Here is a 15,842-nt window from a genome sequence, read left to right on the forward strand (position 1 = left end):
TGCTATACATTTTAAATTCATAATTAACAAAAGATCATGGAGCCTTTCCAGTAAGCAATAAAAAACTATAAACAACGACAAATATAACGCGTGACAAATGTACAAAGAACGGACAACAACATAATGATGATCAACCTGGAGTCTTTGGGGTTAAAGCTACAGACCCTACATTTAGATGTTCCTTTAAGATCCTCCCTTTCCACTCTTGCTCGACATGCACCTTAAACGAATAGCGTAAACTCAGCTTCATTCCCTTTTTTTTTTACGTGCTCCTACAAGTGAAGTTTTTGCACTGTGGGACAAGGAAAACCATGACAACTAGTCTACAGTATATTCTATTATAATGGCCTGTTATGCTTGATATTTACTCTATCCATTGGAACCTGCTTCAAGGTTCAACTTTAGCAGTAGTCCTAGATGCCTGTGCTTTATTATTGTACTTCTTGCTCTGCTTCTGTAAATATTTTACAACAGTCTCATTTCATTTTACTATTTGTCAGCGTTATTAGGAACTTTAGGCACCTCAGATCAGAACCATGTCAACCTTCTGTGGCAAGCTCCTTGAAATAGTAGTATCAAAAGGGCACAGTACAAGATACCGCGTTAACCTCAGTGTACAGAACCTCCAAGCACCTTTGGGTTTGCGCAGTTTATCTTTACTGAGATTGAATTTCTCCCTTACGCTATGCCTTTTTTTGTCGGAGTTTTATATAGAGCGATATCGACCCTAACGTATCGGTGCGCTTTTACTTGTGCATCAGTTGCATTACAAATAGACACTTTCATTGTGTTAGGCACGGGAGATTAGGTGATTTGTCCAGAATCACAGTATGCTTGAGCCTCCCGCCAGAATCGAACTTGGTTGGTTCTCCCACTTCAAAATCGGCCGCTCATGCTACATCCTCTCCTAGACTCACAATGCAATTTTACCATTGCCAGCTACAATTACTGAGCTCGGAGACTACAGTAGTCTTTTCTGTGCTATCCCCTAATTTAACAGATAAAGTGGCCCGCTTTCAACCTCTCCAGCCTCTCGCACTGGTGGTATACTCTGCAACACGCAAGCGCATCACCCGGCCCCGCCCCTCTTACGCCTTCACTTCCGTGTTTACAAGTAGAACAGAACTATCGCCTTCCCTCCAATTCCATCCGCGTTGTCGTCGGCGCCACCTGCCAATCACGGTGTCCCGTAGACGCCCCTGCCCCGCCCATTCACTGAACCCGCTACCTTTAATAGGCTGCCGCGACTTGGTTCGAAAAACGTGATCGGGAAGTGGATTGGCCACCGCGGAATGTCAATCCGAAAAAATATAATAAAAAAATTAATTAATAAACGCGGTACCCAGTAAACCCATTTGGATATAATCTTAGAGATACAGAATAGGCGGAGTGAGACCAGGGCGCCCGCTCTCGCACAGTTCGTTTATCAGAGGCTCTCGTCGTGCCGTTAGGCGGTTCACAAGCCTCAAAAGAGCAAGCGCCCCACTTTACCCCCTCCACTTCTAGTTTAGTTTTGCGTTTAAATACAAACATCGTACAGTATCCCAAAAGAGCGAGGGGGCTATATAACACAGGCACTGGATTAGGCACTTCAAATGGTCAAGACTTGTGTCCCAACATTCACCTTAACTACCCCAGGCTACTGATACTGCGAGGGGGAGGGCCCGAAGCTGCGTGTGCGGGCTCCAGGAAGACAACAAGCCCCAGGCGCTCGCACACACGAGCACTTCCTGGTTGCAAAGCCTCATACGGCTGGAGTCCTCTTGCACGGGCCGGGGCTCTTAATTCAGTGCGTGGGGAAAAGCCCCGGCTTCCAGAGTTGGCATACGATGAGACACCCCTGCCTTTCCCCGTTCTCTCCCGTGTCACGTCAGGAACAGCGGCTAAGCCTGCTCCTGCAGAAACACTTCCTGATTCGGCTCATGCATTGGGGGCGTGCATTGAGCGGGCTGCAGGAGGCCCAGGCTGCACGCCCCGGCCCCGCGACACTCTCCCGTTCCATGCATGGCCCCTGCTTACCGGCGCGGATGAGCAGATCCAACTGGTTCGTGGGTCCCCCGTACAGCGAGGCCGCCATGTTGATCGTGCAGGAGCCGCTGCCGCGGGTCACATGGGGCTGTCCGTGGGGTGGGGGCGCCTAGGCCCGCGGTGTCATGCCGTTACACCGTAACGTCCTGCAGAGCGGGATCCAGCCAGGTGAGCTTCGGTCTCCGGCACAGAGCGAGCCAGCAGCGGCGGAGTCTGAGCACTTCCTGGCACAGCAGCAGCTGCAGAGCGACGCTTCCGCCTCCCAGACAGGAAGTGCCGAGCCGCTGCCCGGAGCACGCCGCGCACACACCCCCTCCCCGCCAGCCGCGGCTGCACAGAGCACACAAGACAGACCGCGAACACTCCAGCAGGTAACCAGCAGCACACGCCACCGCGGAGAGGCAGCTTGTGGGGAGGAACGGTGACCGCAGGGCTGGAGCCGCGCCGGGACACTAACAAGGCCCGTCCTGTTCGCAGATTCACCACGGCACCTGTGCCAGTCGCAGTAAGTGCCGGATGGACTCCACACGGCGTTTCAAACGTGCGCTGCTCACCCAACCATCAACGTGACGCGTCGCCCTTCTGACAGTAACTACACTCACTTTATTTATGTACACACCTTCCCTGTCTTTAAAACGCACGTGTTAAATTACGGTAGGTCTTGTTTTGAGAATAGTTCGTCCAATGTGAAGTTTATAGTTAGTCCGTCAACACCCTTCGCACGTAGAATTTACTTTCAAACCCTTTTCATCTCCACTGCTGCCCCATTATCACCCTTTCTACTATAGAGCACTCTTATGAATATAGTCATAATGTATATCTCTCGCCTCGCATACCACACGATACGGACTGATGAAACACTAAACACCAAAGTTTTACCCATGGTTGCTTCCTTTTTTAACCACCTATGACACGCTACCGACTTACTCAACTCTACAATTATTTGTCCTCCACTGCTTCTTCTGCCAACACCATAACCTATATCCGTTAGTGAAAAAGGTCTTCGATAAGCCACTCACGCTTTTGATTGTTTTTTGGATAATATTACTATTTAAATGGTTTATTTAAGCAAGGACTAGTATCTTAACTACTCATAAGCCATAACTTATTTATACAAAAAAATCGGAAAGGTAACTTATTTCATCCCGTTTGGACATGGCACCGTAATAAGCATTACATAATTTTACCCTAAGGATTAAGATAAATACCCCCCAAATAACGCGAATCGATGTGAAATCCATGCCACAGGGTTGATTTTTTTATTTTATTGGTTGGTTTCTTTTTCATGTGCTTCGCTTCTTTCACCCAGCCATTAACGGGAATGCAAGGTTCGCCCCTACTTACCCTTTTTTTTGTTCAAATCTGTGTATTAAATTTTACTCCGAGTAGCACAAAGTTACAAGAAGCGTTATTTAGCCACGGGAGTGGACTTGGAGGTGGGCAAGGCACTCGGTGGGTAATCTACACCGGCATATACTCAACCTTTACAACGCCATTTTAAATACAAGCCCAAGTTCGTACTTCCCCTATGCACACTGGATGCTTAACAAGCTCCCCCCACTTGCACTCAACCTTGAGTTTACATGGGACATAGATCCACATCAAACCATACCTAAATGCTGCCATATAAATGCTCCGAACAATCCTCATGGTGCGCCCTCTGACGGACAAATTCACTAACCCTAGTTACGGAATAATAACTTGTTTTATTAGAAGAGACATTATTTTGGATAAGGCAATCTATTTGAAACACGTTTTGGTATGCCCTTCCTTGCCTGCAATGAAACCATGTGGATTTAAAACAGTTTGCCATACATTATATTAAAACGGGCATTTTATTTCCAAGCAGTTTAGACAACGTTTACATATTTTAAATCTACCGTTTTGCCTATTCTTTGAAGGCATTTTTTTTTTAAACACAAGTTGAAAACCTGTTTTCTAGCCGAAATCCTAACCCTTTCCCTGACAATCTTCTTCCTAAGCATTACCTTAATTATTACACATGCCCTGACCCCCCCTAATATGCCCCTGAAGAGTGAGGTATTTATCACGCCCGATCTATTCTTGCATCACAGGGATCGGATGTGATAAATACCAGCCAATTACAATGGCTGACCTCAAAATGCTTAGAATATAGGTACAGCCCAATGTGGCAGTTTAGCTGTGCTTTTCTGGGGACTGGAGACAGTCCCACTTCTTCATGACCTCAAAATGCGGCATAACCTACATATTTTGGTGTTAACCCAACAAAAATCTGCATGCCCTATTATTTACCTGGAATTCTCCCTTAGTACGTTTCAGCAGGATTGACCTGCCAGCATTTGTTTCCTGGGGAAAAGAAAAATTGGAGGTTGGGAGAGTGCGTATTACACAACTCTAATATGTGATATGTGCAGTAATAATGATCCTCTCCCTCATTCTATATCATCGCCTGCGATTTAGGATTGTAACTTGGCCTCAGGGCATTTAACAATCAGTATAGACACCGGCAGCAGGGTATATATAGTGCTATATAAATATTACTCATACCGCAATTAAATGGGCCGAACGCAATAGGGGCTTCAATCAGACCTTGATGTGTATGTAGCCTTACATTGAGAATGCAGGAGAGGGTTGATGTAGCATGATTTATAAAAATCATAAAACGCACATTTATTTATTGTATTGTAATTGAAGACACGAAGAGCTGAAAGTACATTTAGCATGTTAAGACACAGTGAAACATGAAAACGAGACAAGTGTAGTAGAGCACCGTAAAAGCGTGCTTTCAAATAAGATGAAGAAAACGTGCATGCAAGGCAACAACATATAAACGAGTTGCACTAATTAGTTTATTATGAAACTGGTTTATTAACGTTTACTGATGCAATTAAAATGGCGTAGGGTTTTTATTGCTTTCAATTGAGAATGCATCATTGAGAAGTCGGTGCAAAAACGGTAGAAACATGACACGATTGTAAAATTTCTCAAAGTAATACTAGAACTTATTTAGTTTATAAAAAATGCAAAACAAATTGTGAGTTTAGAAAATTATACACATGAAAATGTAGATTTTGTGGTAGTAGGGTATTTCTAGCGTTAGCTATTTTCATGTAATAATTCTGAATTCTATATTTTGAGTTGATTTAATTACATTAAATTTAATGTTGGTTTAGAGCTAATTTTAAACATGTGATGCTAATTTTAAGGTCTTTTCAAAATGCTTTTTTTCTAGTGCTGACCTTTCTCCTGGCTTAATCAAATGGTTCATTTTCCACTAGTGAAATGTTGCTTTATTTGTCCTGTACATTCCCATCAGTCCTGAATTTTTCTTAAACGTGCACACAGAGATATTCCTGTGGGAACAGAATTTCTACTATTGTTATAGCTGATTACTTTGTATCTCTTTTTACAGATACTAGGCCTATGTGGACGGTCAATCTTTAGTTTCTCATGACTAGGATGGGAATCCATCCCCCTGTTGCAGGTGTCCTAGGTGACAATAAGTGAATTTTATCATACAACAGACTTCTGATGGTGGTGTGATGCTACATCACCGGGAAGTTGTTGTAACTTTATGAAAGAAGAAATCCGAAAAGAGGGGCAAAGCCATAGTTTCCTTTTTTCCCCGTGCGAGAGGATGCTATTTTTATTGATTTGATTAACTTTTCTCCATTTTTTATTCCTTTAATTTCCTTGTTTGTTAATCAACTAGTCATTAATGCACTTTAAATATTAACCCTTTTCCCATCTTTGTAGGAACTGAGCTGTTCGACAACGAACTATCCTTCTGCCTTAATGGTGGTATAACTAATTTGGATTAGAACCACCTGAGAAAGCCTGCTTAAATGTTTGGCACTGTTTTACAAGTTGATATTTTTAACCGAACGTCTAAGGAATTGCTCATGGTAATGAACTTTGAACCTTCAATACAATAACCAAATTAATCTAATACCTGCCTGAGTCTACTATTGAACCCTGTTAGCTCTTCCTTTTCAAACTGTGCTGATTATTAATGACTTTAAGTGTTGTAGGGAGAATGAGCGAGCTCTGAACATCAGGGGCTACTATTTCTGCTCTGCATTGCTGTTGCAGAGATTTTGGTCTGCATAATCCCAACTCTACTTAACTTCTTCAGGAGAATGGGTCTTCCTGTTGCTATCCTTTATTTTATAGCATGGTCTTAAGAGTGGTGTACCTAAATCTGATCTCAAATTTGTGAGTAGGCTGTCAATTAATGGCCCTCATTGGACCACTAACATGGTGTTGGTCATCCTAATGTCACCCCCTCTGACAAAAATGAGTCAGGGGATCATTGCCTCTGTGGTAAATGAAGTGCCGAAGACTGTCAAATCGTAAAGGGCCAAGTATGGTTGGAGTAGTAAAGGCGAGTAAATGTATAATAAACATTTTTTTACCACGATTATGGTTCAACAGAAATACTTTTCTTGATAATCTTTGATTGGTGAGACAGCAGGGTGAACGTTTCTGACAGCCCCGGGGTTCCTATACGAAGTGTGAACTTGGTACATGCAAAATCAGAGTAATACTTTATTATGAGGGGATCTGGACAATGATGGCATGCATAGTAGATATTAAAGATTATACTGCTTTACTTCTGTCGACTGCTTTCTTCTCACTAAAACTATCCTTTCACATATGCAATTAGGTGAGATGACAAAGGAACACACTAGCTACTTGTCAGACGTGGCATTCCATTGCAGCAAGGCCATATTAATAGCATAATTCATGCTGTATAAGAACAAAACATGCTCAAACTGTCAAGCAAGGAGTGTTTTCAGGATAGATACAATGGTCACTGTACTCAAAATATTTATGGAAATAGTAAAACAGGTGTGCTCCAGGTTGGCATAATGCACATCGTTGTGTAGTAAGTAGTGTCCACAGCAGTAGGGATGGGAACAGAAAAAGCACTGAAGTTGGATTGCACAGTTATAGCAGTGTGGCTACATTAAGAACACAACAAAAGGCGACTGTTCCGCCCTCACCCAGTTAGTGTGTAGAGGCTCTTACAGTGTCACAAAGTGCCATCCTCAGCCTGTACTCTTCTTGCACAGTATCTATTTTAAAAGGTACATACTGTTGGACTCTGCCTTTCGTCCTGGTCTTGCGCGCCTACAGGAAGCAGCATTAGCAGTGCAAGGAGCTGCTGATTCTCTTAGTTTCCCATTTTTTCCTGTCCTCCCATTTGTTCTGCCATCCTTTTATCGTCCGGATGCCTGCACTCGCTACAGAGAAGCAAATGAAGCCGAGACGAGAGGCCTGTCCTGCGATTTACCCCACTTATGGTCAGCCCTCGGCAGGGTCAGCATGTGCAATTTTGCTTACTCGCCCACCTGAGCCTGCGAGTGCTGAGTAACTTCACGTGCCCTTGCCTCTGGAAGCTGCATGGGTTGGCAGGGCAACCTGGGCCCGTGGCTCAGGACACCCAGCGTAGAAGCAAGCAGATGCTGTGAACAGTCACTGGAGGTCTCCCGAGGACCTCAGAGGATGGACTCTCACAACTCTAGGATTGTCATCCTGCAACTGTTCTCCACGGCCCTGTGCCTTAATGCGGTCGCTGCTCCCTTTACATTAGCAACTATGGGCCACATATATGTCCTTTTTTTTTAAGGTCGGAAACAGCCTGATTAGCAGAATTGGGCTGTTTGCATCCGAAAAAAGGCTTTCCCAATGTACCAAACCCTATTTTGCAATTCAGTAACCTATCACTGAATCACAAAATGGGTTAGCAATTGGCTATTAGGAAGGGAGTGTACAGGGCATCCCTTCCTAAAAACCAAATCACATCGGTATGTAAGAAGGCTTAGTGACCAAAATGCGGTCGCAAAACACTCACATTTTACCATCTACTTCAAGTAGGTGGTAACCCATTCACAAATGGGAAGGGGTCCCAGAGGGACCACTTCCCCTTTGTGAATGTATGCAAAAACGTTTTTTAAGAGTAGGCAGTGGTCCTGTGGACGTTGGCTACTCTTAAAAAATGAAACAAAACTTTATTTCCTAAAGGCAGCCCATTTTCCTTTGAGGAAAACGGGCTGCATTAAAGAAAAACAAATTGATCTTATTTAAAAGCAATCACAGACATGGTGGTATGTTGACCCCAGCAGGCCACAATACCCATGATTTGAGCAATTCCTACTGGGTCGCAAATTGCAACCTACCTCAATATTAATGAGGTAGGTTGATTTGCGACCCCCTATGAATCGCTATATGAAACTCTTGGGTCTTCATATATTTGTAGTATCGATTACCTAATTGCAATTTGCAGAAAATCCCAATTAGGTAATCACTATTACAAATGTTGATACATGTGGCCCTCATTCCTGTGGGTGGTGTGGTGACCATGGGCACTGAGGGGTATGTTTGCACCCAGGCCGTTTCCTATTTGTAAAACAATCTCTGTGCTATCAAGTATTTCCCAACTACGATTGTTAAAAAGCTCAGAAACCATTCAAGTGAAGAGGCAATTAGGGGCATTTCATTTAAAAGGCAGGAATACAAATTCATGCTTATTGGCTCGGTAGATGGCCTTCCCACTATCCCCAAATTTATTCCTAAACCAACACAGCTCACTTACTTTTGGAAAGAAGAATATGTCTTTGAAAGAAACCTTTAAACTGTTTGATAGTACTGAGTGAGGGACCAGTTCCAACGGAAGACCTCTTGCTTGCCTCTCCTTTAAAAACCGCCTCTTACCCTCCCTGCAGATTACATGCATTTTTCGGATGCTCGTCTTCAAAAAAAGTACTGTTAACTCAGATGAAATTCTGGAAATTTAAACAGCAACTCTTACTTCGCATTAAGTGCTTTCTTCACTCCCAAAGAACCAGCGGCAGCTTCTCCGCGAAGGCAGAGGATTGCCGCCCCACTGCTCTCAGAGCAATGCAAAGGAAAAATAAAATAATGATAACGCAACATTATCAGTTTATTTTTAGTATGGAGCCGGGTGGGGTGGGGCTGCCCTCGTCAGCAGGGGGGAGGCGGGGGTGGTGGGCATTCTCTAAGTGCACATGACGGTTTGGCGGCCAAACAGTCATGCACACTTACCATTTCTCCACTTGGCTGTGTTGCACAGCTGGGTGGAGAACGGTCCCAGGCACTGCCTGAGCAGCCAAACAGACCGCTCAGATCAATCACAACATTGCTGTCAGTCTGGGAGCTGCCGGGAGCCAGGAAAAGAGGGGGGACTGAGGTGAGGCAGCGGCTTATGACCAGCAGGTTGTCCCCCTTTTTTTTTTTTACCGCCTCTCTTCCCCCGTTCCCTAGCAGCTGCCACTGAAAAGAACATGGAGAAAATTGGGCCTAATGAAACCTTATAGTGAGGAAAATTATTACTCCAGAAAAAAATTTAAATACTAAGGTCATGGGCCACCCAAGCAGGACAACCATGCATGAAGTTTAAAAATAAGCAGGATGCTAACTACTCCGGTACTATTTTTTTCCCTCCGTGTAAAGTTGTTTTCCAAAGAGCTACAGGTCCCATATTTGTCTCCACAACCACTCAAACTAAACCACTAGTCTGCATGTCCCCATATTTAAAAAAAAAAAACACACACAAAAAAACCACAACTAAAGGATAAGGAAACCTGATCAAATTATTGATTTGAAATAGAGCCAATGCCAATGAAAACCCTAATTGAAGTCATTCTCTGAAAGAATTTGAAAACCGAAAAAAAACCACAGGCAGAATTACTAGAAGAGGACCAAAATGGATAAGAATCACCCTAAAAGTCGACAGCAATGGAAATATTGAAATTCCACCCGGACATCTGTAGAAGTAAGCTTAGGCCAAGCTTCAGAATCTCCCTAAATTCCTTCTATCGCCATCACAACTGTCTCTGGAAGACCTTTAAATTCACAGGCACCATAATTTAAAACCAGTCTGCACAGATCAGTGGAGGTTTCACTTTCCCTCAAAGCTCCCACAGCTGCCTACAACTCTGAGGAAAAAAAGCAAACCAGCGGAAAACACTTTCCTTTTAATCCTCCTCAATAACTGCAATAAGATCTCTCTTTCCCATCGACAATAGCCCTTTAAATAGACAACTGTTATTAGGTGTTACACACAGATCACCCACTTCAATAGCTCTCCTCAGCAGGACTAAAGTTAGTTTACATCCCAGGAAAACAAGCTCTTCCCTTTGCACAAGTTAAATTCTATTACAGGACCGGAGGCTTCGTATTATGCTTTCTCTTACATTTATTGATACACACAGCAGCCAATGAAATGTAACTTTTTATATAAAAAAAACCGACATTTCCCATGATGCACATATCACATCCTGTAGGAGTCAGTCACCACCGGATATCCTCCTCTTTCTTTGCTGCTCACGCAGCCAGTTAATTGCCTTTATACCTATAACTTGATTTATGGCTTTAATGCATTCCTTGATAATTTCATTGTTGTATTTGATGCACGCGCTTATCACGCTTGTGTGATTACTGCTTTGTCTGTTGGTATTTATGCACGCGAGCCGTGCTCGCTACTGTTAAAGGGCCGCCCCCCTTTTTTGTGTGTACGGAAACGCGCGCTCCGCTACGGAGGTCCCGGTCGGGACATTGCTGCCAGCGCATGCTTCGTGCTTGTGTTTAAAGCCCTGCTGCCACTGCTGTGCCTCGCTGCAGCTTAATCTTTATTTCCCACTCGGCGGGCGGGGGAATAGTACGGCCGCTCGCGGTCAGATCAAAGGGCAGCAACAGACTTACCGGTACCGCCTCGCCGACGGCAGGTAACATTTGGCATAATTAGTAAGCATGGGTGTAAAATCCGCTCCGCTCACGGATTTTCGGCAAGTTCGCAATCCGCGAACTTGCCGAAAATTCGTAAATCCGTGCGAAGCGGATTTTTTGCTTGGTCGCACTTGCCAACTAGAATACTATACAATTTTGCGGGAGTAAACACTTGCGAACACGTAGATGCGGCGGGCAGCGACAATCTCGCAATTGCGAGACTGCAAAATTTGCAATTTCGCACAAGAAATCCACCAGCAGGCAGCATAAACTTTGAAAATTATGATTTTTATCAGAATAACTCCTCAGGTTGACATTTGCCTGCACTTTTTTTTTGTTGCAAGGAGTCCATTTCGGGGGGGTGGGGGGGGTGGGGGGGAGGGGGGAGGAAGGAAGTGCCCCACAGTCTCCAACTTCCTGTTCCTGTCCAGCAGGCTCCTCCCAGTGCTTTCTTCATGTGCTGGTCACTTTGATTTGGATTTTGACCTGTAAGGATTACTTTTTGTGGATGCTGCTGGATATTTGGATTTTTGCAAAACTGAAAGCACTCAGCAGGTGCAAAAGTTCAATCTTATCATTAGTAACCATTCCCTGTAGTGCTTCCTGAGGGGCCCCTTCAGAGTTCAGTTGCCTACTTGCAACTATTCTATGACCGCTCTGACCCTCACAGCAGGCTCAGAGAATAGCTACAAGTATACAACAAAGGTCCTGTTAAAAAAATTACACTGCAACAGAAAGCAATTACAGATAAGGAAGCAGGTGCCAGCCTGGAAGTTCAAATTCAGTGACCCATTAATCAGCCCCTAATTCATTCATGTCAGTTGAGGCAGGGCAGGTGAGCTTTTCCCCCCATAATCTACAGTGATGAACTAGAGGGTGGCATGGGTGAGCGAGAGGGTGGCAGTGGTGAAACAGAGGGTGGCAGTGGTAAAACAGAGGGTGCTGTGATGAACCAGACGTAGAAACAACATGGTCACGACCGTTGCTACCCGACAAGTAAGTTCGCGTTTGCGAACTGGTAAAACATCCTTGCGAAATGGCAGAAACACTTGCGAACACAAAAAAAAAGGAATTCGCGGATTGCGAATCCGTAAATACGCAATTTAGCGGATTGCCAATTCGCAAAATCCGCCCATGCTTAATAATTAGAAGCGTAGAGGCTCCCGTAATCAGCAGGAAGCGCTAGGAGCAAGTCACTTTTGTTTTCCTTTTAGTTTCGACGTGCGTAGCCCAATTGGGCTATATTGTGGTAGGATTGTGCTACGCAGGTCGCTACTGCCCGTTTTTTCCTCGTTTTTGGTCTTTCTAGCTCAGTTTTCCCCTGAGCAGCAACCCCTACGCCTGGCAGGCTGTAATAAAGGTTGGGCCTGGATGGAGCACACCTCCTGGACATCAGAGACTGCTCTTTTTGCTCCATCTACGCCCTGTGGACTGAAAGAACTTTTGCTACAGCCTTTGCTGAGGAGTTAAGTACCTGGTAATTTCTTTTCTGTGCTCAGTGTGGCTCCCCCACTTACTCCTCTCTGTTTTGTGCCTCATGAGCAAATATATGTACCTATGAAGAGGATGACAACCTGTATGAGGAGGAAGTGACTAATCCTTCCCTTGATCCAGGATTCTGTCAACAAGGCCCTTGAAAAGACAGTTCCGGGAACTGTGCATCAGGCGCTGGCTACTGCACTAAAACCTATCACTAAGCAGTTGGAAAAGTTCGCTAAGCGTCATGGTTTTACTACCCCGACAATTCCTTCTAAGGACGTGGCATCCTCTGATTCTCAGGCGAAGTCCTGGCCACATTCCTATACCTTATCCTCACTGCCTGCCCCGGACGCCAGCAAGTCCAAGGTTCCGGACACTGATACAGACACTACGTCTACTGACACTCCAGATGAGTCCCCTCCTAAGAAGCGGACCAAGAAGTCCAAGAATGTGGAGCCTTCGCAGCCTGTCTCTACCCCCTTTAATTTTAATCCTGCTGACATTGTTCATCCGAGATCTTCCGATTGGCTTCCGGCTCCGGAGGTTGCCACATGTCTGCATGACAACCTCCGTAAAAGTTTTGACAAGGAGGTAAGGAATAGGCTCTGTTCAGAATGTCCTAGGCCGGAGATTGCTGATAAGGTCGCAGAAACCCCGGACATAGACTCCAGCCTGCTGACATTCCTAAAAAAGTTTGCCAAATACCCTAAGAAGGGCATTGATCGTGCCTGGCGGGGGTGCCAGGACAAGCTCCTGGACGTAGTGGGGCTCCTGGCAAAAATCCTGGAGATGGCTTTAGAAGATTAGGAATCTGGTTCTGTGATGGACCGGCATGTCTTGGCGGGTTGGACCCAGAGGGCGATATACCTCTTGGGTAATGCGAATTGCGCCATATCCACGGAGCGCAGGAAGTCCCTCCTTATGAGGATGGATTCCAACCTCACCGAGTTGGCAGCAGCTGAACTGGTCCTCTGGCGGACGGCAACTTGTTCGGTGAACGTTTTGTGAAGGACGTGGCCAAGTACGCGGGCACCTTAACGACTCTAGATAAAGCTTAATCGGGGATAAAGAGTCTTTCAGGCTTGTGTTTTTAACAGGGCCGGTCGGGGACGCTCGTTTGGCCGCCAATTCTGCCATGGTCCCCAGAGAGGTGACTTTGGTCGAGGTAGAGGCGATTGGGAGTCTAACCGTGGGTGGACGTTTTACCCCACCAGGCAACGATTCAACAATAGATGTTTCAACAGGGGAGCGTATCGTGGTGGCTTCCAAGCCCCAGCATCTTCAGTTGAGTGCTCCCGACACCTTCTTTCTTCCTTTGGGGGGGTTGTACTCGTTTTTTCTTTCACAATTGGGTTCAATTGTCTCAGGATGCTTGGTATTACAAACAGTGCAGGGATTTCATCTAGATTTCTTTCAGGTACCTTATCAAGACATTCAGCCCAGGCAGCTGTCTTTTTCCCAAGCAGAATGCGCTTTTATAGATTCAGAAATCAAAGAATTGCTGCAGAAACACACGATAGCGCATTGTGACGAGGGCCCTCACGGCTTCTGCAGCAATATTTTTCTGGTTCAGAAAAAAAGCGGAAGAGACAGGTTGGTACTCAATTTGAACGATTTCAATCATTACATGGTCTACAAACATTTCAAGATAGAGGGTATCCATCTCTTAGCGGATCTCCTAAAACAAGGAGACTGGATGGTCCGTCTGGACTTGAAGGACACCTATCTGTCCATTCCGATTTTACCTCCACTTCGGAGATTTCTGCAATTCCAGTGGAGAGACCGATAGTACGAATATTTGGTCCTTCCTTTCGGACATTCCTCTGCGCCATGGTGTTTCACCAAGGTGTTGAAGCCAGTGATAGCCTACCTCAGAGAGCAGGGGGTTCGCATGATAGTATATCTAGATGACATGCTGATCATAGCGCAGATGCGGGAGATGGCGGTGCAACACCTGCGCATGACCATTGATATGCTGCAGGATCTCGGGTTTGTGGTCAACGAGGCCAAATCCGTACTGTGTCCATCACAGCAAATAGACTTTCTGGGTTTTGTAATAAATTCTCACACGGCTCAGTTGAGCCTCCCCTGCTCCAAACTACGGGACAAACAGAAGGAGCTACAATCTCTGTTGTCCAAACAGAGTCTCACTGAGAGTCATCGCCTGAATGGATGACGCTAGGAGACCCACTATCCTGGCAATCTTCCCAGGTCCCCTTCACTATTGAGCCCTTCAGAGATTAAAAATTCAACATCTGCAGAAGGGTCTCTCGTACACGAACCTGGTTCCTCTGTCATCGGAGGACCGACAGGAACTTCAGTGGTGGCTAGGCCACGTGGAAGCGTGGAATGGTCGCGCCATCTTCGGCTCCATTCCAGAAGTTGTCAAAGTCCGACGCCAGCCGCTGTGGAGTGTGCTTTGGAAATATTTCCACGGGAGGGCGGTGGTCCCTTCAAGAGCTAGATCTCCACATCAATTGCCTAGAGGTGCTCGCCAGCTCATTCGCGATCAGGACTCTGTCACCCAAGAAAGTCTTGTGTTGCATCCTACCCAGGATGGACAACACATCGGCAGTTCGCTACATCAACAAATTTGGAGGCACAAGATCCTCCATGTTGGTGGAGATAGCGAAAGACTTTTGGCACTATTGCCTGACTCACCAGATATCGGTCATACCAGAGTACATTCTGTGCGAGTCAAACGTGGTAGTGGACTGGCACTCACGTCATCTGAAGGACTACAGCGATTGGCAACTCCAACCTCAGGTAGTTCATTGGTTACACGCGTTCTGGGGGCCATGCCAGATCGACCTTTTTGCGTCCAGGGTGAATCTGCAATTGTCTCAGTTTTTCAGCTGGAGACCGGATCCGCTAGCTCTGGCGACGGATGCCTTCACTCAGGACTGGTCCCAGTCTCTGAATTATGCCTTTCCCCTGTTCATATTGATCCCTCGGGTGTACACACAGATAATGCGACAGATGGCGGAAGTGATCTTAGTGACTCCCCTGTGAAAGTTGCAACCTTGGTTCCCAAGTCTCCTGGAGGTGAGCTGAGACTTCCCCAGGAGGATTCCGCGATCCCCGATGATGCTCCAGGGCCCTCATGGAGAGATGTACGTGATGGTGGTATCGGGGCATTTGACCCTGATGGCCTGGAGACTTTCCAGCAACGTTGGCAAATGCCAGGTTTTTCGGAGCAAGCTTCAGCCTTTATCAACCAGGCTTGGGCTCCATCCATCAGTAAGAGATATACTTCAGCCTGGAAGGGCTGGGTTCGTTGGTGCGTGGACCAACACGTGGGGGCGGGATTACCCTGTATTGTGAATTTTCTTTCTCAGGAAGCTTCTGAAGGATTGGCATATCGTTCCGTTAATAATTTCCGTTCCGCTATCTCGGTGGGTCATTCCCAAATCAAGGGCCTGTAGGTATGCATCTGCTCATATGTAAGCTTCGGAAGCGTATTAGAGTAGAGAATCCACCTACACCTAAGTATACTTCCTTATGGGATGTCTCTCTAGTTCTTTCCCAGTTTAATGAATGGCCTCAGAATAACATGTTAACACGAAAGCAACTTTCGGCCAAATTGGCCATGCTTTTATGCC

The 15,842-nt window shown here is 45.6% G+C and overlaps 1 protein-coding gene across 4 annotated transcripts in view; it reads right to left on the reverse strand.

The window, feature by feature from the left end:
• ELF2 (E74 like ETS transcription factor 2) overlaps positions 1-15,842 on the reverse strand; it is a 578,592-nt gene that overhangs the window by 99,121 nt on the left and 463,629 nt on the right. Inside the window, exon 1 of one of the 4 annotated variants that reach the window (XM_078676783.1) lies at positions 2,020-2,480. The exons of the other annotated variants lie outside the window; for them this stretch is intronic. Within the exon in view, the coding sequence (XP_078532909.1) occupies positions 2,020-2,077 (58 nt within the window). The 5' untranslated portion in view covers positions 2,078-2,480. Of the gene's footprint in view, positions 1-2,019; positions 2,481-15,842 lie in introns of those variants that run through there. 4 annotated transcript variants of the gene reach the window in all.

The sequence above is a fragment of the Lissotriton helveticus genome, chromosome 2_1 (genome assembly GCF_964261635.1).
Source record: "Lissotriton helveticus chromosome 2_1, aLisHel1.1, whole genome shotgun sequence".
NCBI classification, from domain to species: Eukaryota; Metazoa; Chordata; class Amphibia; order Caudata; family Salamandridae; genus Lissotriton; species Lissotriton helveticus.